The sequence below is a fragment of the Lygodium microphyllum genome, chromosome 28 (assembly GCF_053477565.2).
Source record: "Lygodium microphyllum isolate KBCC chromosome 28, Lygodium_microphyllum_v1.1.10, whole genome shotgun sequence".
NCBI lineage: Eukaryota > Viridiplantae > Streptophyta > Polypodiopsida > Schizaeales > Lygodiaceae > Lygodium > Lygodium microphyllum.
In genome coordinates, this window is record NC_141162.1 from 64679830 (window position 1) to 64706157 (window position 26328).

At 40.1% G+C, this 26328-nt stretch overlaps 1 protein-coding gene across 1 annotated transcript; it reads right to left on the reverse strand.

The window, feature by feature from the left end:
- Positions 1 to 13505: 13505 nt before the first annotated feature.
- LOC148011544 (sugar transport protein MST4-like) lies at positions 13506 to 15601 on the reverse strand. Its single transcript, XM_087670391.1, has 4 exons — positions 15451 to 15601; positions 14985 to 15304; positions 14168 to 14803; positions 13506 to 13985 (listed from the first exon to the last, which is right to left on the reverse strand). Exons 1-4 carry the CDS (start codon positions 15599 to 15601, stop codon positions 13506 to 13508), a joined length of 1587 nt encoding a protein of 528 aa, XP_087526517.1.
- Between the last annotated feature and the right edge of the window lie 10727 nt (positions 15602 to 26328).

Consider the following 26328-nt stretch of genomic DNA (forward strand, 5'->3'; position numbering starts at 1 on the left):
ATAAGTGTTTGTGCAATGTACAATGAAGGTAGAGCACAAGGTTGGCCTCGGTTTACCCTCGTTTCTATATCTTTGTATGTGTTTATTGCTTTCTCTATAAAGAAATACACGTAAAATGACATTTTCACCTATCAACGAATGCAAAACATTAAACGGTAGGGTGAGAGGGGAGTTTGAGCGTCAAAGTATAATATTAAACCTGATTTATGTGTTGCATCATGGCTATAGGACATTGTTTTAAAATAAAGGAAAAGGCAGCATGAGCGTAAGGCTAGGTGTCTCTACTCGTTTCAATACATAAACATTAGCATGGAAATCATGGAAAGATTGGTTTCGCATGATACACAATGCTAATTTTCTTTTGTTTGTGCACTAAACCATTCATATTATGCACTACGCATGGTTCATGGTATCAAAGGAAAATCTCATGGACTGCATAGCAATTGTTTTCTTAGGAATTTGACCCACGATTGAGAGTGTGAGGTTATGCCGTGGGATAGAGGGTCGGTTTCCTAAGGGGTTGTTAAGTGAGGACACATGGTATATCTCCTGGAAATACGAGAAATATAAAAGAGAGAATTTTGTGTTCGTTTGTGTTATATGTTTAGCAGCGCATCAAGGGGCCAATCCCTACGATATAGGAGAGCTGCAGTGGGGCCGCGGTGTTTCTACCGAGAGATTGCCTCCATGTATGTGATCGTGGCATTGCCAATGTGTATGGGTTCTCCCTCTAAGGAGTTTAAGGGAAACGTTGGACTATAAACTATAAACGCATAGATTAAGCTTTAGGGCAGTTTGTCCTTTAGCATTAGATTGACACTCCTGGTCCGCGAGGCCGTGAGGGTGTTTGTGTGTCATGAGCATGAGGTCCGGCTAGTGCTATACCCAGTGCCGGCCCATTTCAGGTCCCATCAATATAGTTTTATACATGCTCAATATATCATTCTATCATTGTATTGTTTATATAAAGATATATCTATGCAATTGTTACATGATCAATGTGCCTCTATAGCTATGAAGCATGCATGGCACTCCTTATCTAGATTTCTATGCTTGATTACATACATGCAATTACAATGTGTGGTGCATAGTATATATGATGCATTTACTGTATTTTTAATGTTATGGACCTACTTGCAAGTACACATGAACTAAATTTTTGTATAAAGGAATGGAATAGTTCATCATGTGTTGTAGTTGAAAGGTAAACATCTCAAGATATTTACATGTGTAATGAGGGACATATATATTATAACTTCCTATGTATATCATACTTTATTTCTATGTCCAAAATTTCCTAATCTAATTTATCATCTTTGCAATTACTTGGATGCCATAAGCAATGTATTATTGGCTCACTCTAAACATAGTCATGTCCACTCTTATGACAATGTCTCCTCACTACAAGATATAGGCCTTATACCGATGTTTAAAGCGACGAAAATACAAACAACAAAATTTGTCCCCATCGTCGCAAAAAGCGTCGTTATTAATGACGCCATAGAAACGTCGCTATCAGAGCGATGGAAATAGCGATGCGAGCAGTAAATTTGCGATGCTAATAGCGATGGTAATAGGGATTAAAAAATTTTTGTGGTAGGGCAGCAAGTTGCCCTGCCACATATAGCACTGTGTGCTATATGAGAGCCATACAAAATAGTTTCTGCACTATTGTATACAAAGTGCTTGCAAACAAAAAGAATGTATACTAAAATCATAAAACTGATACATGAAATAAATGCATGATCGCATAAAAAGCGATTGGTACAATCATGACAGGATATCACTAATACATAGAAAACGTCTACATAGATCAGGCGACTAAAAAATAAAGGTGTATGAGCTCCAAGGATCCAAGGGCGAGCTACAAATCCTCATCCCCCGAAAGCTCGTTCCGCCGCAAAGGAGCATCGAACGGACTCTGCAGAAAAAGAAACAACACATCAATCCACCATACAATAATGCATTCAAATATCTCATGGTAACTACGGACAAGAAAGATGGGTGACTTACAGGGCCGACGCGTCTATACAATCGGTCAATCAATGCATTGAGACCGTGCCTCTCTGCGTATCGAGTCTCAAGGCCTATCAGATCGCGATTTGTAATGGAGTGCTGCAAAGAAAACAAAATGAACTGTTAGAAACATGATTGTCAGTACAAAGTATATTTCAAAAAAACAAACAAGCAAAATAAAAGAAAAACTTACAAAGTCCTCCAAATATGTCATGTTGCCGCCACTCCCAAGATGATGGACCACTCCGGCCTCAAGTCGTGCCCTCGCCGCCTCACGCTACTGACTCCAACATTCTGGAGAATCTGTAGCCTCCTCCCTCAGTCAGCGCCAGTCGTCTGCATCTAACCACTCAGGCTTTGCAGCCCCACTCTTGATTGCCTTGCGTGCGTCGGATCATCTGTGTGATATGTATACACGCAAGCAATCCATCATCCAGCCGGTAGAGAATCTATCTACTGCGGCTGGCACCGGAAACTCCTCGTGCAAGGATGATACTATGTAGTCCTTGCTCCCCTCCGGTATGTTCTTCCAATGATCCAGAACGTTGTGCTGAAAAACTTGTTGGTACAACTCTCTCATGCGAGCCATCACCCTCCTCCCCTCATCGTTCATGATGATGGCTCCTGACCTACTATCGACGAGATATCCATAACCCCTAGGAGTCTGCCTAAGATGGGTCCTCTCCCATCTGCGTCCATGCTCCTGGGCATATCTAGGAGACCCCTCTACATCTGATGTACCGACGGGGGTAATCTCTCTTGGAGTGGCATCCAAAGGGGTGCCACCTGTGCTGACGGCTGCACAAAAGCCAGAATAATTGGAGTAGACGTCCCCACAGGTGTGACAAATCCTGGAGGTGACGCAGCTCCAGCTGAACGACGAGACAGAGACACCACATCCGTGTCTCCACAGTAGCATCCCCCTGATCCCGATGCACTCCCTCCCTCTAGCCCAAGTCGTGAGCGTCGAGATCGTCTGCTCGAAGCCGAAGCATCCGATCGCGTTGAAGCAGATCCAGCAAAGCGCCCTAACGAAGAATGAGACAGCTCTTGGTCTGCCATCTCTCTGAATCTCATGAGCTGGTCTGGAGACATGCATGTGAAGATGTCATGTAACTCCTTATTGCTCATCCCTTGACTCATCCTGAAAATGTCACCTGCACAGATAAAAAATGATGTTAGAATAATCAATTTAAATCATACAAAGCACAATAATATAAATCATTTTAAAAAAATCTCTCTTAAAATGCATATCTTATGTACCTTTATAAGAGATTGGTCAACGAATTGAGTAAGTGGATGCTCCAAGTATGAAGTATCCTATGGTCCCATGTTAATCTCCTGATACAACTCCGCATACACTGGAAGGTCGATAGACATGTCACCACAAAAGAATGAGTCCGCCTCGTTCTCAAAAAATTCTTGGACTCCTGTATTTCCATCATTGTTAGCCGATGCTGGCTCCAAGCTTTCGATGGCCTCCATCTCTTGCAATATCGACCCCTCTATTTGCATATTATCTTCATCTATGCTCGCAACATCGCTTTGATCATATATTCTCGCACTTCGGGGAGTTGAAGGTATAACATACCACCATCAAGGTTGTCGGGGGTTTGGATAGAAGATTACCTGTTCACAAACACATACAAGAGAGTTCAAACCATTGTGACATAAACCATGTCGTAATACAATTAGCAAGCAAATGACTCCATGCACCTGTTCACAATGGGCCGGCAACACAAAGGTGTCGCGCAAATCTGTCCATTTTTTTTCGGAATCTATTTTGAGAAATCCAGATGGACCTCGTCAAACTGTTGCTCCAACTCCTCCAAGCACCACTTTGAACCACTGCACATCGAATAGTATCATGGAGAAGCTACAGTAATCCACCGTAATAATACTTTGCAAGTTCCCAAAATACTCCATCTCATCCACAACCGTGTTTGGATCCATTGCTTGTCGCCAGCTCTCTTGCTCGAACCTTGCCATGATACCACAGTCCATTGTGGAGCGCATTTTGTCAATACGCTCCACGTGAAAATACCGTCCGCGTGACCACGTTGCACTATATATTTTGTACTGTACATTGAAACACTCAAATTAGATGTCGCATATAAAATTTAGATACGACAGATTCTAAACCCCTCATCACCTTTGGACTACATCCCCTTGAGAATTCCCACTCCTCCATTGAGACCTCTGTCCCTTCGCGAGATGCTGCGGTCAAGGCTCCATACAACCATCGCATTGACATAAACCGCGGCATCTCCTCCATGCCTTCGGGATATCGAATCGGTCGATGATGCGTACTACGTCGGAATTCAGCTCGCGCTTCCTCTCGATCTTGCCTTGCAATCTGGTACTTGGCGAGCCACATCTCCATGGAGGCATGGTGCAATATACAAAAGCGATTCACCTTCTCTTCCGTCGAGGCATCCATTCTTTTTTCTACCCCATTTCCAACCACCATATCTCCAATCAGTATATCATCGTCCTTCAGCGTCCATAGCATTTCATTGTTTGGTTCCACCGTTGGTAGCCATTGTGAAATATGCACTAACGCCTCTGACACCAACCAACCTTCGACCATGCTACCTTCTGGCCGAGCTCGTTGTCACACAAAGCCTTTTAGGGTTTTCATGAAGCGCTCCAGGAAGAACATCCATCGTGTATGGACAGGTCCAACAATCTCCACTTCGTCCACAAGATGCACAAGAATGTGGATTTGTATCGTGAGCATGCTAGTGGGTAGGTATTTCTCAAAGAGACAGACCGTCTCCACTACTCCCCGCCTCATGGATTCAATAGAGGACGTCTTAATCTCTTTCTGTGAGATCCATTGCACCAAATTCGACAACTTGTGAATGGCGCCGCGAATTTCTGGAGTAAGGCATCCTGCGATCGCGATCGGTAGGACAAACTGCCACAAATGAGAAAGCATTATGAATAATGGCCACTTTCCAAATTGCAAAATACCCACTCTAATTACAATCCATTCGTAGCACAAACCTAACATATCTTATGCCAATCATGGGATTTTAGCCTCGACAATTGGTCGTCTCTAGAAAATGCGGACCTGAGAGAACGCATCATACCCATCGGAGTGCGGATAGACTTGATTACTTGCTTCACAATGCGCTCTTCTTTAGGTGACGAAACCCAAGGAGCGCGAGGAAGCTGCACGCGGCCATCAGCACTCAACTGCGGCCAAAGTGCCTCCATCTTACCTACCTCCTTCAAATCCATTCATACCCCTATAGTGTCTCTCTTTCCTGTGATGTGGTCCCATAGCAAGCTGCCCACATTCTTGAAAATATGAATGGGATCCAACAAGTGGTTGACCTGTAAGTGGGTCCAATATGGCAACTCGTAGAAAACTGAGAACCGTCGCATTCCATTTGGATGTGATTCCGCGTGGACCATTTTCAGCTCGTACCAGCTTGCGGCGTTCATATGTGTTGGAGGTCATCCAAGGAAACCTTCCTGAGTTCATGATCCTCCGACAAGAAAGCGACGTGTCCTTGATATACCATCTTCTTCATGGTTCGTGACCTTCAGGAGTCTAACTGTGGCCCGCACAATGGACATGGATGATAACCTGAGGTAACCAGACCTGTTCCAACACCATGACCTAGTAAATACTTGATTGAATGAGATAAAATATAGATATTACCAGCGAGAATGGAGGCCTGCTCACCTGATCACTCTCCCAATCCCGGAAAGTCATGGATCGTCCACATGAGAATGGCTTGAATATTGGCTGACCGCCGACCATCGCGCCTAATCATATCTTGCACAGTGAACCCCTCCTCCCACAAAATCTTAAGCTCATCGACTAATGGACGAAGATACACGTCCATATTTTTTACTTTGTAGCGGCCTGGGATGAGCAAGCTAAGGATGAGATGTCCTTTCTTCGTAGAAAGCCATGGAGGGATGTTGTAGTTGACAAGGACTATAGACCACACACTGTAAGAAGTTGAGCGCAGACTGAGTGGGCTCACGCCATCCATTGCGAGACCGAGCCGAAGATTCCTTGGCTCTCGCGCAAAGCCTGGGAAGGTAGAGTCAATGTGGCTCCATGCGCGCGAATCCGCTGATATTCATTGAACTCCATCCGTGGACCTATTCTGCACATGCCACGTTGTCAAGCTCGCCATGCGGGACGTACGAAACATGTGGTTTATGCGGGGGATGAGCGGAAAGTGTTTGAGAACTTTTTGAGGGATGGTTTGCCCTTGCAAGTCCTGTCGATACCTGTGAGCACCACACTTTGGACATGTCTCCATAGTCTCGTATTCTCCTCGAAACAATATGCAATCGTTGATACATGCATGGATGTTATTGTAGTCCATGCCAAGCTTCCGTAAAATATATCGTGCATCATCACGAGACTCAGGCATGGTATTTGCAGGTGGTAATATATGATATTTCAATAACCTGAAAAAAATCATAAAACACCTTGAAAAAGCACAAATGTTTGTAATAATAGTGTCAAAAAAAAAAATCAATGAAGCCTATGTGCAAGGTACCTGAATAACTCGGTCACGCTCGTATCGCTCCACCTGTATTTTGCTTGCACACTTAAGAGTGCAAGCAGTATCTTCAACCGAGATACTCGGCACCCATCATATAATGGTATGGATGCTTCCTCTCTAAGCGGATCAGAAGTCTCAACATCCATAGGAATCAATGCATGGATCATTGCCTCCATCTTAGGCTCCAAGATTGTACGTAGGTCTGGAAGGTTGTTTGTCTCCTCTGGCATTGACGGTATAGATTGGCCTTGCGAGTGGTGGATTGGCTCCTGCACTCCATCCATCGCACGCCCACGAACTCTTCTAATTGGCCGCAAAGGGTGCACTCCCCCTTGGGACGAGACATCACCTCCCTGGATAGAAAATTTGCCAGCAAGACCCAATCTTATTGTATATGGTTTTCAATTAGCTTGCAAGTACAATGCATGATTGATATTAACTTCAAATTACCGTTTTCTAAAAATCCGCAATCGCCTGATCAATGATCTCAGATTGAAACTCGCCAAATCATCGTATGTGTTCTATAGACAATCTGCGTTTTCGTCTAATTGCCAACTTGCATTGAGAGCAAGGACATGGGACACGCTGATTAAGATACGCCTCGCGATCTTGAATAATAAGACCTTCTTCGTTTTCCATCTTATCTACATTACAACAAACAATTTAATGACTTGTAATACAATTTGGGAAAATGAGGCTCAAATAGATAGCTTTATGGAGATGTATGTCAAGTTGCAAGTTGACCATAAGCTCTTGCTTGAGAGGTTTTAGCCTCTGCAAGAGATTGAGAAGCAAATTTTATAAAACATTGAGGTTGATATTGATGCATCCATGGTGTTGAAATCTAAACTTCAAGATATAAGAAATGCTTTATTGATTGATGTAAAGAATGCATGGGACATAGTAGTTGAGAGATTTATTGATGTTATATCTCGGCCATATACCATGCTCAAGGATTTGTTTGTCCCGGTAGATAATTATTCATTATTGTAAAAAAAAAAGCTTTGGTTCATAAGGTTCATGAGTTGAAGACTAAATGTTTGGACTTGACTAAAAGATTGGATAATGCCTTAGATGCTAAAAGGAAAAGTGATGAATATGTTACTTCATCATTGCAACAAAAAGATTGGTGACAAGGATGCTATGATTAATGAAGTTCTTCACAAGGTGAATATAGAGTTGAAGGGGATGGAACACGATTCTTCTTTGGGATTTAGTGGTGATCAGTCAATTATTGAGGTGTCTTCTTGTATGGCCATTATACCTTATATACCTAGCTACGGTCTCTAGGTTATGTACTTTGAGTATCTTAGAGGGGCTCTACTAGGATTACTTATACAACTGCACTAGAGGGATTTGAGTATAAGTAATCTTAGTCAAAAAAATTATGAGCATCATTGAGGATCTCTTAGTCTAATAATAAATCAGTCTCAACAAAAAGCATCTTAGTAATGTGGTTTTTTTGTCCTAGGTCCATGTATAAAAATTAATGCCATCTATGAAATTTATCAACTATAGTTATAAAATTTGTTCCAATCAATTCTACTCATAGTCATAACATTTGAAGAAAATATCTATGCTCAATTTAAGGGATTCTTCTTCTATAGCAATACTTTTGGGTTCATTTTGATGAAGTACCATAATGACCATTAGCTAGGGTATCATTTTCTTTTAGTCCTTCCGTTGACTAGTTGGCATGATTACTAATTTGTTATGCATATAAAGTTAATACAAAAACAAGGAATTATGCATATCACAATTAGATCCCCTACTTGGACATTATGAAGGATATGACCAATTTTATGCCATCTTAAAGAGTCACCAATGTACGTGGCCCATGGCAAAGCACATTGCATACCATTATCGATAAGTCTATTATCGTGCATCTTAAATCTCCTAATTAGACTTTATAAAGTGTATGACCAATTTTTAGCTCTCTTAAGGAGTCGATGTAATGGTACCCATAAAAAAAGCAAAGTGCATACCATTACCATAATCATGGATATGTTATCGTTCCAATATATACACACACAGGTGGACTACATCTTGAGTAGACAAAAGCTATCCATTTGAGTAGACATACATCTCCATAAAGCTATCCATTTGAGTATACATATCTTTCTCTTTCTCTCCCTCTCTCTCCCTCTCCCTCTCCCTCTCTTTCTCTCTCATTTCCTCTCCCTCTCACAATATATCCTAACACTCTCCAAAAGTAAAAGGGAGACAGAGAGAGAGAATGCACTCTCCCTCCCTCTCCCTCTCTTTCTCTTTCTCTCCCTCTCTCATTTCCTCCCCCTCCCTCTCCCTCTCCTTCTTTTTCTCTTTCTCTTTCTCTCCCTCTCTCTCCCTCTCCCTCTCTTTCTCTCTCATTTCCTCTCCTAAATAAGCAAAAGAGAAAGTGGTTTAAACCTTAAACAAGCAAAAGAAGGAGAGAGGGAGACTCACCGATGAGATATGGCGAGTGTGGGGTGGCTCCTCTTTGCGATGAAGGCTCCTCCTCTCCTTCGCGAACAACGGCGGCAGCGGCGGCGGCGGCGCGCGGCAAGTCTTCTTCCTCTCCTTCTCTCACGACAGTCGCTCTCTCCCTCGCTCTCGCTCTCAAAACACAAAACGCGAAAACGCGAAATAAAGCCGTGCTCGGTTTCGGCCCGTTTTTTTTCCCTGTGGACCGTCGCTATTTGCGTCGGTTTGCATCGCCGACGCAAATAGCGACGCCACTACCCGCCGTCGCTAATCACGTCGCTATAAGCTCAAATCCTTGTAGTGCCTCTTTGTCGATGAGTATTATTCTAAATGTTAAGCTGTATACTCCATTCTTTTTCTTATTTCTCTTGTTAAGCACAATGACACTTTAGAATGTGGAAGATGCATCTCCCACATCACCTACAAAGTGTATGAGACTTGTTCTTGTGTTTGGTACATTGGTATATGTAGTAGAGTTATTCCTCCCTCATCTAGGTGCATTATGCTTGTGATTGACTATAAGTAGGAGGATTTTCTTGACCACCATAATTGCTTAAGAAGACCATCATAGAATACAACTTTGAGGCCATAAATCTCACCATTTCATGCCTTAGAGGTTGAAAACGCAATGCATTGAATCTAGGGGACAAGGTCTAGACACACCATATCACAACTAGAGGTATCAAATATTACTTTGATTTGCAAATGGAAGTATGTCACTAACCACAATGATTGCTATTCTTGGAGCCATAAAACTATCATTTTTATCTTCCTAGATAGAAATCATAGTGGTAAGCATCTAGGGAATGAGATCTCTTGCATTTAGATTTCTTAAATATTATGTGTTTCAATGAAGAGGATAAGGCCTAACAACAACCTAAAATCAAGATTACTGGGAGTAAGTTTTCCACCATTTATAATTGATTTCCACATCACCAGGACTTCAAGTCATGACCACCACAACTAGAATTGTGGAGGGCAAATATTAGCGTATTGCATGAATTTGAGGGCATTAACCTACTATGCACTATAGAACAACTACACTTTTTAGTGAGAATGCTATCATTTATGAATGATTTTCCCATCACTTTCAAGTGCTTATCAATAAACATATACACTTTTGAGTGACTATCATTTGTGATTGTTTTTCCTATCACCACAACTCTTGGCCATGACCATCACGAGTACTTCTATAGGCATGACCACAAACTTTCATGCTTTTAAGTGTGGAAATAAACTATACACTATCTCACTAATTGGGCTAGCCATTGCCTATAAAAGAAGATAGACCTTGTGTGGAAAGTATCATTACCTTGAGTGGATTTGTCATCACCATGACTGAGTCCAAAACCACCATGAGTACTTTCTAATCACCATAATTACATGGTTTTGACATAAGCTTTCTCTTTTTTATTACCTATTAATGTTAGTTAAAGTGCTATAAAGTTTGTGGGACATCTTTGCTAAATGTTAGTGCTTGTCACATCTAGATCATTCGAGAAGCCTACCTATGATCATTGCAACTACAATTTCTAAACCACCATGACTATCCATCTCATCTCTATGATTGGAATTTTGAACCCCATGATCATGATTGAACACTAGAGCACGATCTTCCAAGAGTGTTATTATGACCACCTAGAGTCCCAAGGATAAAAAATAAGTGATATGGACCAAAAAAATCAGTCCAAGCACCTCTAGATTACCACAATAGTGAGAATTAGACACCACCATGATTTCTAATTTTTGAAGTGCTTGTATGCTAAAATCCATCCGCCTTTTATTTTTGACCTAGGGTATAACTCCATCTTACATGACACAGGAGGTGTGTCTTTACCTTGCCCAAAAAGTAATAGTAGCTATGGTGCCACATCACCACAATTGTCAACTAAGAGTAGAACCATGATTTCATGCACAAAAATTCACTTACTCTACCATTTAAATTACCAACATGACTAATCAAAGTAAAAAGTAGACCAATTATTACAAAAGAAAAGGATTTTACATTACAAACTACCTCTCTTCCATATGCTGGCTTGTTTCATTGCATTAATACTTAAAGTTTTTGGATTAACCTGGAGCTTGAACTTTCACCATGACTATAATAAAGGAATGACACTAGATCTATCTTATAATCTAGAGCCACAAGAGTCTCCATCTATAGCATTCGTTAAGCAAGTCTTCACAGCTTCTCTCGTCTCTTCTACATATGCTTAAGAACTTACTTTTAAATTGAATCAATTGATTTTAGAAATGGATTCGATTTATTTTTTGTGTGTTGCATGAGATGTTGAGGTAGTGATTTGCTTGTGTCCATGCTCATTTAGAGAGAGAGAGAGAGAGAGAGAGAGAGAGAGAGAGAATGTGCATGTTATGGACTTAATTACAATGACACATGAACTAACTTGTGGTATAAAGGAATGGCATAGGTAATAATGTAATGTAGTTGATACACAAACATCTCAAAATCTCTATGCAACAATGATGGTCGATATATGTACGATAAGTTATAACCTTAGCTATACTTCTAGATAGTATGTGACTCATATGTGAGCTCTATTTAAGGATGCCTTTTATATATGGCCAAAAATATCCCTACAAATCCCAACTATTTGTCTTTTTCCCAATTTGGATTCATACTCTTAAGATACTCACTACAAGAATACTGGACTATCCCTTACCTTTTTATTAATGAAGCTATCCTTTCTTAACATTTGGTATGACATTCTCTTAAAATGTTAGAATGTTTCTATTATTGATCAATATCTATATAAATCTTAAAGATAGAACAATGTGGTGAGTGTTTTTATATTTACCCCAAACCTTATAAACATTGGGGTGAATTTAACCTATTTTTTTGAATTTTTCTTTCACAATTACATGAATGGCGAAAGAGCCTTCATAACCTCAATAAACCTTAGAAATGTAGGCGAATAAAAATTCTCAAAGTGAAAACTCCAGGTGCTCAACTTTTTTTAAAAAATATAGATATATAAAATTTTAGCCAATCGGCAAATATTAGCGACAAGGGATTCTTGCTGAGCATTGGAAAAAAATGCAATATATGAATAGAAAATTGAGATCCTTCAATAGTAAACAATAAAGAACAACAATAGCAAATGAGCTTTATATCAGATAAATAAATTGATGTAAACCATAGATTCTTGCGACATTCGAAGTTAGTCAACCTTTGGTCTTTCGAGAAGAGGGTTTTCTCCCACTAACAAAAGCTCCCATGTCTTGGCTACAGAATGCAAACAGAGAGAGAGAGAGAGAGAGAGAGAGAGAGAGAGAGAGAGAGTGTGTGTGTGTGTGTGTGTGTGTTGTGTTAATTATATATATATATATATATATATAAGTGAGACAAAGAGTCGGTTGAGAGAGAAAGAGTATGATCCATGGGCAAAAAGTAACATAGAAATATGCAAGGTTCATCTTGGGATTTCCTCCACTAGAACTATTGCTTAAGCTTTGTCCTCATCTCAACGGACAAGCTTGGTGTATCTCAATCTAGATCTCTTAAGTGATATACTTTAAAGCACTTAAGCTTGGTGTATCTCAATCTAGATCTCTTATTTAACAAAAAATACCATCACAATATTCTATAGTAGTGATTTATTAGCCTACTTAGCTATTAACCTACTTAGCCAAACTAGGAACCTACATATTCACCTACTAAGACAAAAAAGAAAGTTTAGAGAGAATTTTGGAATTGACTTTCACTTACTAGCCTTGCTATTTGCCTCCATCTTATTCATTTGTATATCATGGGGATGTTTGTTGGTTGTCTAAAAAACGCGTTGAGGTAAAGTTTTGAAACAACCTTTGAGATTTCAAGAAAAAGTGTAGAACGTTGAGCTTTGCAAAGATATTACTATAAAAAATGGCAAATACATGTAATTTATTCAAAAACGATATTATTGTAATGTGTTTGTATCTATTAACAAAGATATTTTTGAAGAACCCTACAAATGCCATTAGAGCTACTAGAAATTAACATGCCTCTCCAATTTTAAGAGTGCACATAGAACTCTGAAGCAATGTCATCGTGTTTTGATCAACATCCCTCTCCGATTTCGATGGGGCACATAGAACTGTCAAGCAATATCTCTCTGTTTTGATCACATCTGGGATCCTTTGCATCATCTGAATTAATGTGGCTAGTCACACATTCAAGTTTGTTTGAGGGTTGGAACCCCTTGGTATCTTGCAACTCGATCCTATATGTCTTCCGAGAGTGAGCTAATTGTCTAGATAACGCATTACCCTGGAGCTTAGCCTGGATGGTATCAATGTAGTTCTTGTTGGGCATGGGAGGAATCAAAGACGTTAGTTGACGGAAGGGAAATAGGTGCAGGGTACATGGGAGATTGGAGTTGCAACTTGCGATCTGCTTGTACAAGATTCGCATTGTCGGCATATCCAAGGTTGATCATGACGGAGAGGAATATTTACTTTATGTTAACCCACCCCACCCTGGAGTTAAACTCAGATCTCCGGAAGCTGGATGGTGGCGTGATGGTCATCTGAGGCTGCATTTGTTGTCTCGTCGGCGGCGACGAACCTCCCCCAGAACCAGTGGGCCTTCCAGACATTGGTCATCTTGTCGAGCGGGATGCCTTTGGTCTCGGGCAGGAGGAAGAGGGTGAAGGTGCCCATAACAGCCAGCCAGCCGGCGAAGAAGAGGAACGTGCCGAACTTGAAGGCGCAGAGCATAGAAAGGAAGGTCTGGGCGAGCAGGCCCTTGAAGAGCATGTTCACGCACACCGTCACGGACTGAGCAGCCGAGCGTATCTCCAGCGGGAAGATCTCGCTGGGGATGACCCAGGCCAGCGGACCCCACGACCCCTTGTACACGCCCACGAACAGGCACACCATAGCCAGCTCCACGCCGCTCTGCGCCTTGCTCAGATGCGCCGTCGGCTGCCCCGCCGGGATCTTCACGCCGAACAGCGCCCCGACCACCGCCTGTTTGATCATACAATGCAGCCACATTAAAGACCATTAGAAGTAATGATATCATCATCAGATCGATGAAATCGTTCAGATTAGTACGCATTGTATAATTTGTTGTAGAATCGAAATTAAAAGTTGTTGTTAATGTAGAAAAAATGCTATTGCAAATACATCAGTAGAATTGTAAACGTCACCATGCAGAGAAGCATGACGACAGTGGAGGCTAGCAAGATGGTGCGACGGCCGGCTTTGTCCACCAGGAAGACGGCGATCACGGTGCCGACTAGGGCGACGCAGCCGGTGAAGACGCTGGAGTAGAGGGAGGCCTGGCCGCCGAGGCCGGCAGCCTTAAACAGAAAAGGCCCGTAGAACAGGATGGCGTCGTTTCCCGATACCTGCTGGAAGAAAGGCAGGGCCACCGCCATCACCACCTGCGGAGTGTTGCGCCTCTTCAGCAGGTTGCGGAAGCCGCCCTGCCGATCGTACTGCAAGGCCTTCGTGTAGGCATCCATGATGTCCGCCAGCTCGGCTTCCACGTCAGCCCCGCGTCCCCGAATCTTCAGGAGGACGGCGCGGGCCCCGGTGTGGTCGCCACGTCGGACGAGGTGCGTGGGCGAGTCCACGAGGATGAGGCTAAATAGGGTGAGCAGAAGGGAGGGGATGCCGGCCACGGCCAGTGCGAGGCGCCATCCCCAGGGGTGGATGTGCGACGCCAGGTAGTTCACCAGGTTGCCCGCGAACAGGCCCACCGCTATGCTCAGCGAGAACATCATGTTTAGCGCCCCCCGGGAGCTCGCCGGTGCTATCTCCGATAGGTATAGAGGCACAGCCTGCACGCATGGCGACATCGATGATTATCAAGAGCTTGTCAGACCACGCTAATGATGTTGATCAAGAGCGCATGCATGGAGAGGTTATACACCACGACAGTAGATAGAGCTTTCAACAAGCCGAAAATGATCTAAAACGTCCCCATAATCATGGTTGTGCGATCGCGAGCTCATGTCATACCTGATTCGAGAAGCCCAGGCCGCACCCAAGTAGAACCCGCCCCAGCACCAGCATCTCCAAGCTCTGCGCGCCGCCTCCCAGCGAGGTCCCCAGTATAAATAGCAGGCCCGCACTCAACATGGTAGCCTTGTGCCCGAACCGCTTCGTTATGGCGCCCCCTACAAACGTCGCCAGCAGCGCCGCTACGTACAATGACGACGTGAATAGCTGGAACACCTGATTGTTGTACTTGCAGTAGTTGTCCGTCTTCACATTCTTCTCGCTCTCGTACACTGAGGGGTAGAACTTCTCTAGGAAATCGTCCATGATTGACACGCCACCTGCATCAGATGAGTCATAAGCGTTGTAATCATAAACGCAACACCCATTATCATCGTCAGTGCAACATGTACGTAAATCGAGATAAATGTCTGATTGCTCTTATAATCTAATGCTTCTGGTGCGCTAACGTCGGTGTGTATATTACCTGCCACCACCAGATCGTAGCCATACATCAGGCCACCGCCAGCACCCGCCATGAGGCAGGTGAAGAAAACATATGGCGTGATGGCTGCAGGACCTGCTGCAGCGCCACGCTGTACTATTTTAGCTGCGGGCAGATCGATAGCGCTAGCCATAGTCACGATAAGGAATACCGGAAGCGTGTATTACGAGCTGCAATCTGTTGACGTCGGACGAGCAGCGCCGGCACGGTTCTATCTAAATATTCGTGTTGCAAGTTCATGCGGTGGTGCATTTATATGACGCAAACTGACCAGTAAGTCGGACGAAAACATGTTGATTCTCATTTAGAAATCCTTGGAATTTAGAAATCCTTGGGGCGTTTTCCTTTTCAAATGCGCAAAAGCGGGACTTCAAAGCTTAATCAAAACGTAGCTTTTAATGTAGACCGTGCTTTTGCTTTTGGTTTTCCTTAGTGCTGGTAAAGAAGGTTTGAAAATTTGGAAACGTGTTAATTTTGAGTGAATATGTCTCATATTTAGAGACTTTCTAAATTGATCTTTTGAAGAGTATAAGAAAGATTGTTTTCTATTTTTCCGTGTGCGCATCTTCATCCCCCTCAGCAATAATCTCTCTCTCTCGCTCTCTAGTTGAAGTGCCTATTCCCACTTATGAAATATATAAGCTTCCAACTCGGCCTCAGTCGCGGCAACTCTAGGTCTTCTCAAAAACCTAATGCATACATACATACATACATGCATACATACATATATATATATATATATATATATACATATATATATGTATATGTATATACATACTGGTACTATGGAATCATGCTGTGCTACACAATGTTAGATCTTATTGCTTATTGTGACTGTGTTGATCATGACCATCATGGCTACAAACAAGAGCATAAGTACCACAATGATGTGAGTACTAGTGGAATATTTTGTTTTTATGAAATTTAGCTATGTAAAATTATTGTATGAAAATTTATTTTTGAAAATTTTGTATCGTTTTGTAAGATTTTGAAATTTAAACAAATTTTTAAGTTCTCATTCTTAATCCCATTTTTATGAAATTTACTTTTTGAAAGTTTATTTTGTTTTTATATGATTCAGTTTTATAAAAATAAATGTATAAAATTTGGTTTTTGAAATTCTCGTGTAAGTCTAGAACAAGGTTACATGAATAAATATTGTTCAATACTTAAATTTTGCAATCAACTTAACTCTATTTTTTGCTATTTAGACAAAATTTTGTTACAAAAGTTATATTTATAAAATTAATTCATTAGTATTTTTATTTTAAGATACATTTTCTAAAAAATCAACTCATTTATATTTAGAAAAACGTTGTTGTTATAAAATGAATTTGTTTAGGTCGAAAACAATGTTTAATGAATAATAGAGCATTGCTTGAGTCTTAAAATTTCTTTTCTTTGCCTTTAATTTTTTTTAAGAAAAATTATTTAATTTTAAATTAAGAAATTTGATGCATGTATAAGTTTAATTAAAGTGTTTTAGTTTAGGTTCATGAATTCTTGTTTAAGTTCAAATTAAGGTAATTCATCCATGAATGGGTTTATGAAGTGCAACAATATAAGCATGTGTGGACCTACAAATAATAGTGGCAATGGATAATTTGTTGCCTTAAATGGACAAACAAGCCAATCTATTAAGTATAAGCAACTCAATTATGTGGTCTTCCGTATCGCCTTTTTCTATCTCTAAATCATGTGAGACCTTAATGTGTTGGTTTCATGCCCTAAAACAAGAACAAATGTTGATGCTCTTAACATTTGCACTATATGCATGATCAAAATGCATAAATAAAAAGGCACGCGGTTAAATAAGTACTTATGTATTAGAATATATTGTGTAAAATATAGTTAAACATGTAATGTTTTCACATGTTTCATGTGTTGGATGAGCCTAGGTACCCACTAGGTTACCAATACAACATGTGGTGCGCAGATCGGACGCTGTATGCTCGCGTAGTGAATGCCGGACGGTCCCCAAGAACAATGAACTCTACTTTTTGCACAAATTACAAGGTAAAAAACATGAACGACAAGAGCAAGAGACCAATTGGGTGCAATCTCCCCCCATGCCTTGTGTGAGCACTCCACAAAGCATGTATTTTATGTATATTTCATCTTCATGCTCAAATAATAGCCCAAATTACAAAATAGCAAGCTTTTAGCTTTTGAGTTTGCTTTTACACAAAAATAGGAATAAAGCTAATGGATGGTGCCCAAAGAGTCTGGCACGCCCAATACAATGTCCAAATAGAAATAACATAACCATGCGCCCATGCGCATACAAAATAATAATAAATAATCAATGCCTCAATAAATAGGCATGACAAAATATAAGCGTGGCGCCTATCAAAATATAATCCATAAATCGAATACTCGCTATCCTCCAATGCTTTCCTCCGCCACTGCTGCTATCTCTACACATCAACTGAAGCATTCACAATCGTTAGTAAAATAATATAATTAAACCGATAAAAGTGAATACCTAGCAGTCTTCAACAACATAAATAAATCAAATGGTTAGAAATAAATCCTAACCTTAATTTATTACGAGTGCGCACTCTAAACTCACAAACGTTTATTAATTTAATATGCATTTTGCGGAATCACCCGCTATGGAATCACCCATGTACACACTAAATTAATGAAACGCCTGAAAAGGACAGGCGTTCCTATCAACTTCTCGCACAAAGAATCCACTTTGTGTATGAGCCCCGGTCATCAAAGTTTACGGAATCCACCGTAAAACCTCACGGAATCCACCGTGGCACGGAATCCACCGTGAAATATGCCTCCTGGCATCATACCCTCGGGGTGGGATAGCAATTGACCTCAATTGCTATTAGCTCAATGTGGAGCTAACAGAGTGGGGAAAGCATTTAAGTCTCTAGCGTGCATCCATTGTGCTTCCTCTACAGGATGGTTCTTAAATTTAACTAGATATCTAGAATATCTTCGACCAGTTCTAGTGGTCATAAAGTCAGTGTCTATGATAGCTTCTGGTTCAAGTATTTCAGTCTCTTCCTCTAACAAAGGTGGGTTTTCATAAACAGGGTGTACAGGTAATTGGCCTCTAAATGGTCTCAATAAACTAATGTGAAATGTGTTGTGAATTTTCCAATGAGGTGGTAATTCTAACTTGAATGCATTGTCATTAATTTTATGAATGATCCTAAATGGTCCATAGAATCTAGGGGCTAATTTGACAACTGGGTGTCTATCTACACTTTATAGTCTACGTTTTTCTATTCTCAACCAAACATAGTCATCAACTTTGAACTTCATTGCTTGTCTTTTCTTGTTGGCTTGTTTGGTATATGATTGATGGGCTTTGGCAATCATATCTTTAACCTCATCAAACATAGTATTATGCATACTAGCAATATCATCAGCACTTTAAATTCTATTTGACAAATACGCAACAGGTGTAGATAATCTATATCCGTAAATCACTTCAAACGGTTCTTTCTTTGTAGATGTGTGTGGTGTATTGTTATATGCAAACTGTAATAAATGCAAATGTGTGTCCCATGTCTGTGGTTTAGAGATAGTATATGCACGTAAAAGATCTAGAATTGTGCTGTTAGTGGCTTCTGTCTGTCCATTAGTTTCTGGATGAAATGCAGATGAAAAATCAATCTTTGTGCCTAGGTTAGCAAACAGAGTAATCCAAAAGTTGTTACAAAATCTAGAATCACGATCTGAAATAATAACTTTTGGCAATCCATGGTTAGTAAAAACAGTTTTCAAAAACAATTGTACTGCTTGTGATGATGTTAAAGTTTTCTTACATGGAATGAAATATGCTTGTTTACTAAATCTATTTACAACTGTCCAAATCATATCATGGTTAGATTTAGTATTAGGTAAACCAGTAATGAAATCCATGGAAATTTGTTCCCAAGGTTTAGATGGAATAGACAAAGGCATAAGTAATCCATATTGTTTACCATGATGTCTCTTAACTCTTTGACAAATCAAACATTCAGAAACAAAGTTAGATACATCAGTGTCCATATGCAGCCAATAAAAATCTTCAGTTAATGTACGTAAGGTAGATATGATACCTCTATGACCTTGGTATGGGGGACAATGAATCTCATTCAAAACAAAAGATCGGAATGGAATTGTAACACACAATCTCTTTTCATAAAACATAAATCCATCATTATATGACAATGAATCAATAGGAATCAAATTATTTTGGACTAATTTATTCCAATCAGCATGAAAAGTAATATCTTGATGATAAGTATCTTTCATAGCAATCAAAGAATCAAAAGATATAATAGAAATATTATGAATGGCAGGTCTTCTACTTAATGCATCAGCCACTACATTTTCTTTTCCAAGTTGGTATTGAATGATAGGATGAAAACTTTGAATAAAGGATTCCCATTTGATATGTCGGTCAGAGATTTGGGGTTGGCTAAGTAAATGTCTAATACTTTGTTGATCGGTCTTAATCATAAATTCTGATCCCATTAAGTAGTGTTTTCACTGTCTTAATGCTTGTACAACTGCTAATAGTTCTTTGTCATATGTGGAATATTTCAATTCAGAAGGTTTCAGCTTACAACTAGAATAGGCTATGGGATGGTTGTCTTGCATAAGTACAGCTCCTATTCCTGATCCACTAGCATCGGTCACTACTAGAATGAGTGGTCTATTAAAATCAGGCAACTGTAGAACAGGGGCATGGATTAATGCATGTTTCAATAAGTCAAAGGATTTTTGTTGATTTTCGGACCAATGATAGACAATACCTTTCTTCAGAAGTTTGGTTAATGGTAATGCAAGTAATGAAAAATTACGTACAAACTTCCTATAGAAACTAGCAAGACCAAGGAATGAGTGTAACTCATGCACGTTTTTAGGTACAGGCCAATTCAATATTGCATCTATTTTATTAGGATCAACTTTAATTCCATCAGATGATACAATATGACCTAAATACTCAATTTCTGTTTTAAAGAATTCACTCTTTTCAGGATTTGCATACAGTTGATTATCTTTTAATAATTGGAAAACCAATGACAAATCCTCATAATGTTCTTTCTCATTTTGACTAAACACCAAAATATCATCAAAGAAGACAATTACACAATTCTGATATTTCAAAAATATACAGTTCATCATTCTACTAAACGTAGCAGGTGCATTGGTCAATCCAAATGGCATCACTAAAAATTCGTAATGACCAAACTGTGTCCTAAATGCAGTCTTGAATATGTCTGACGTATCTAGTCTCACCTGATGATAACCAAACTTGAGGTCTATTTTACTAAATATAGCTGATCCTTGCAGTTTGTCCATAAGGTCATCAACTCTAGGAATAGGATACCTATTCTTTACAGTGATCTTATTTAAAGCTCGATAGTCAATGCACATACGATAGGTATTATTCTTTTTCTTGACTAACAGAACAGGTGCACCGAATGGAGAACTACTAGGTCTAATCAATCCTCTATTTAGTAATTCCTCAACTTGACTTTGAATTTCTTTTTGCTCTATCTGGTTATGCCTATATGGTGCTTTGCAAGGTGGTTGTGTGCCAGGGATCAAATCTATCTTATGGTCTTCTGGACGTGAAGGAGGTAAACCAAGTGATAGGTCTTCTGCAAAACAATCCTTAAAATGTGCAAGAAATTCTTTATGCCTAGGGTGCATATGACTTTCTTTTACTTGCAATTCATTCATCCAAATGAGATAGGATTTACTACTCTTGCGTAATGCACATTTAGCTTGAGTATGCGAAAGCAGTGGAAAAACATTAGATGCATGCATACCATATAATGTAATAGATTTTCCTTGAAAATTAATATTCATTGAGTGTGTGGAATAATCTATATCTGGGTTATGCTGATGATGCCAAGGCATACCTAAAATAATATCACTCGACTGTAATGGAACAACTAGGAAATTTCTTATTTCTGTGTATTGACCAATTTGAATCTCTAAGTCATGCACTTCCTATGTACCATTATACCTAGTACCTAAGAATGCAACTTTGATGCGATAATGTGTAGGTACACTCTGTAACTTCAATTCCTTTACTAATTTTGCTGAAATAAAATCATGAGTGCTACCGTCATCATGCAAAATAATCTTTTCCTTTCCATGCACCAAACATTTCATAGTCAATAAAGAATGTGGAGTAGGCATACCTGGTAAAGTATCCGAAGTAGTAGTAGTATCATCCTCATCTTCAGTGAAATCAGGCATATCTTCATGTTCGTCATCGTCCATTGCTCCAAGGTAGTTAATATGGGCATGTGGCTTCTTTGAATGACAATTTGCTGCTAGATGTCCATGCTGGTGGCATTTATAGCATACTATTGGCTTGGCTTTGGTTACATTGTTTGCAATGGCGGGAAGTCTAGGTACATTAGGATTTGGCTGTGGAATAGACTTAGGATTTTGATTGACATTGGATGGTAATGCAGGTGGTTTTGCCCAATTTTTGCGGAAAGATGATGAAGAGAAACGACCTGGATTAAATCTTCTAAAATTGGAATTGAATTGTTTAGATCCATAATTACCATTGGCTTGGAATTGCTGTGGACGTCTGTCTCTACCTCGTAGCTTATCTTCAGTGTCATGAGCTAGTGAAATGGCGTCTTCAAGAGTAGCAAGCTTGAACATGTTAACTTCAGCGTAGTAATGCCCAAGGAGTCCAGACATATACTTGCGCTTATGTGTCGCTTCAAGTACTTCTTCAAGCATGTGTAGCTGGAGTAATGCATTCCAAAAACGCTCTGTATATTGAGGAATAGGCTCACGATCCCATTGCTGAAGAAGATCCCATTGCTTAATAGCTTTCTCATGAAATTGTGGTGGAAGGAAATTTTGCATGAACTTCTTCTTGAAATCCTCCCGAGTAACAGGACAATCTATACTCTTGCATACTACAGTCCACCAAAGAGATGCTATGTCTACTAAATGATTAGTGACACACTTGATTTTATCTTTTTCTGCATAGGTTTCCTCATGGAAATAGTCGTCAAACTGACTAATGAATGCTAGAACAGTTTTTCCTTCTCGTATGCCATTGAAAGTACGTAATTTGAAACTTCTTTTACTTATCTTTGATTCCTTGCGGATGGTTTGAGCTTCGAGAGTTGCGTCGATGGTACGTCGAATAAGATCTTCAGCTTGAGGTTCTTCTTTGTCGGTAGACGCTCTTTGTAAATTTGCCAGTTTAGCTTGCAATGCTTGCCTAGCCCTTCATTCTTCTTCCAATTGCATCATGATTAAGTCCAGCTTTTGCTCCATCGTAGGTTCAGGTAAGTCGCCTTCAGCCATAAGATCATTCATATGTGGTTCCGTCATCCTGCAAAACTCAAAAGATCTTTCTCACTCAAAATCTAGTTAGCGGGATGAGCATAGCTCAAGTTCGGGAATACAAGGCTTATGTGTTTTTGGGTATGGCTTTCTTAATCTTCGAAAAATCTACGATTTATCCTTCTTCGTATGCTAAAAATGCTTCAGCAAACCTGCGTATGGGTAGAGTACCTTCCAATGAACAACTTTGTAGTTCGGAGTTTCTGTGCAGGAACAATCCTTCTATGAGTTTTGAACACAAGTCAGTTCTGACTCCAGTTGACTAGTCTGACTTGCAAAGTTGCAGACTTATGTGACTTGTAGAGTTGCAGACTTGCAGAACTTAGTCGATTTATCTGACTTGTAGAATTTGACTTGAAGATACTTGCTGAACTTTACTGTTTGGGTGTGACCTGGAGTTAGTTATGACTTGCAGGATTGAAGAGCTTTATGTGACTAAGCTTAATTGATTAAGCTTGAGGCTTCTTGGACAGAAAACGGCGCAAAACGTGGGGGAGGGCCGTTTTTTCAGCCACGGCGGAAAAATCAGAGGTATTTCGATACCTCGTGTTGATAATTTGAAGATTAAAACTTCTCTTAAGCTTTCTAAGCTTTAAAGCTTAAAGCTTGGAAGGTATGAAATTGATGACTTATCTCTGTGTAACCACGACTTGATGTAGGAGAGTTGGAAGTGGTCCTCCGTCACTGTAGCCTGGTCCTTCGCGATCCAATGACAAAAACAGGGGTTCTTGATCGCCAGAAGTCTGCCTGTATCGACGGTTCGCGACGAGATTGACCGTAGAGCCCGATCATTCCAGGAGCTCTGCCTTCGCACGAGATGGGTAGCAATTGGAAGCTCTTGATCTCAGCTCTGCTTTGATACCACTGGTGCGCAGATCGGATGTTGTATACTCGCGTAGTGAATGCCAGAAGGTCCGCAAGAACAATGAACTCTACTTTTTGCAAAAATTACAAGGTAAAAAACATGAACGACAAGAGCAAGAGACCAATTGGGTGCAACCTCCCCCCATGCCTTGTGTGAGCACTCCACAAAGCATGTATTTTATGTATATTTCATCTTCATGCTCAAATAATAGTCCAAATTACAAAATAGCAAGCTTTTAGCTTTTGAGTTTGCTTTTACACAAAAATAGGAATAAAGCTAATGGACGGTGCCCAAAGAGTCTGGCACGCCCAATACAATGTTCAAATAGAAATAACATAACCGTGCGCCCATGCGCATACAAAATAATAATAAATAATCAATGCCTAAATAAATAGGCATGACAAAATATAAGCGTGGCGCCTATCAAAATATAATCCATAAATCGAATACTCGCTATCCTCCAATGCTTTCCTCCGCCACTGCTGCTATCTCTACACATCAACTGAAGCATTCACAATCGTTAGTAAAATAATACAATTAAACCGACAAAAGTGAATACCTAGCAGTCTTCAGCTACATAAATAAATCAACTGGTTAGAAATAAATCCTAACCTTAATTTATTACGAGTGCGCACTCTAAACTCACAAACGTTTATTAATTTAATATGCATTTTGCGAAATCACCCGCTATGGAATCACCCATGTACACACTAAATTAATGAAACGCCCAAAAAGGACAGGCATCCCCATCAACTTCTCGCACAAAGAATCCACTTTGTGTATGAGCCCTAGTCATCAAAGTTTACGGAATCCACCGTAAAACCTCACGGAATCCACCGTGGCACGGAATCCACCGTGAAATATGCCTCCTGGCATCAACATGATAGCTCTATGTGGGGTTACCATACATTGGTGCGCAAATCGGATGCTGGATGCGTAAGTAGCAAGCGTCCGAAGGTCCCCAAGAATAAAGAATCTACTAAAACTCATAAAAGTTAAGAAAAGGATTTGCACAACATGAGGCAAAAATACAAATTGTGTACAATCTCCCCCCATGCCTTGTGTGAGTGCTCCACAAGGCATGTATTTATAAATTCATTAATCTCCAAGCTCAAAAATAGCCCAATTTACAATTTGCATGCTTTGACTTTTGTGTTTTCTTTTGTCCAAATAAAGAATAAAGCGGTTGGGTGTCCCAAAAATCGGGCTGTGTCCAAATATGATATCCAATAATGAAATATTTAAAAATTATAGCTCCTTCTCTGCTGCTCAGAACCCAAATCTGATGGCTCCATTAGCTCCGAAAGGGGGTTAAAACCCAAGGACACCTAGCCACGGATCTTCCAGATCACTCATTTTTCATCTTTTTGTTCAATCTATAGTTTTCAGCCTATTTACAGCAATTGCGACGTGCGCGATTTCGTCAATCTGTCCCTCTTGTGAAAATCCCCTAATTGGCTGAAAAAGCAACTAGCTTTTTGCATGCCATCCTAATCTAGAAGCTTTTTTCTAACTTTTTCGGATTTTTACAATAAATAATATAACAAATAAGCTAAAATTATCCAAAAGTCTAGTATTTTCGGATAGTCCATGCAACTCACACTAGTACTAATAGCTTAGATCACATTGAATCTCTAGAGCAATAAAGAAGTCGGATGATGATGCATTCCATACTTTTTCACACTCTGTCCTCATAACATCACGACATCCACCCCCTTTGAATCTACACATCCTCCGATATGTGCCAAAATCCTAGTTGTCACCGGATTCTGAGTCCTCATCCTCTGCAACCATATCCTTTACTTCTTCATCTTCTATATCTTCCTGGCTAGCCCCTGTATCATGACCACTATTTTTTTTCAATTCTGGCAACTCATAAGTAGTAGATTCCCACCTTTTGAATAATTTGATTCTTTTCCCTGCTTTCCGAAAGTTTGATGGATGTCCCATCCAGCTCATTTAATGCATAAGTAGCATTATCGAACACTTGTCTTACCACATAGTGTCCAAACTATCTTTTGGAAACTTTATGCATGGCACTATACTGGTTATCTAAACTGCTATCATAAACCAATACCCAATCCCCATCTTGTATGGTTCTGGGTCTCGAACTATGTCTTTTGTGAAACTGTTTCTTGTTCTGTATCCTTGTTGCCCTTAACTTTGCAGTTGCTGTCTCTATGTCTTCTGACTTTCTTTCCAAGTGTCTAATGCATAAGGCCAACAACTCCTCTCGATTCAACTCCTCCTTCCAAGGTAACACACTCCATGTGACTTTCATCTCTTCTATCGGCATGATAGGTTTTTGACCATATATCAATTCTGCAGGCATATATCCTCTAATAGCATTATGAGTTGTTCTGTCGGCCCACAAAGCATAAGCGAGCAATCATGGCCACTCTTTTACCTTCTCTCCACATATTTTTGCCAATGCCTTCACAATAGGTGGGTGACCTCTTTCACTTTTTACATTTCCTTTAGGGTTATAGGCTGAAGTTAAAGCAAGCTTTATCCCCAATTGTGCAAAGAAATCATGAGCTTCATCTATATCCAACTCACCCCTATCTGCTGTAATTTTTCCCACACAGCCATACCGACAAAAGATCTCTTCTAAGAGAAAATTACACACATCATTTGTTGTCTTAGTACCT

Excerpts from the sequence above, each read along its gene's own strand:
- LOC148011544 (XM_087670391.1), bottom strand. The coding sequence starts at position 15,601 with ATGGCTAGCGCTATCGATCTGCCCGCAGCTAAAATAGTACAGCGTGGC. Across the intron at positions 15,305-15,450 it reads CTACGATCTGGTGGTGGCAG|GTGGCGTGTCAATCATGGAC; the intron begins GTAATATACACA and ends CATCTGATGCAG. Across the intron at positions 14,804-14,984 it reads GCCTGGGCTTCTCGAATCAG|GCTGTGCCTCTATACCTATC; the intron begins GTATGACATGAG and ends CCATGCGTGCAG.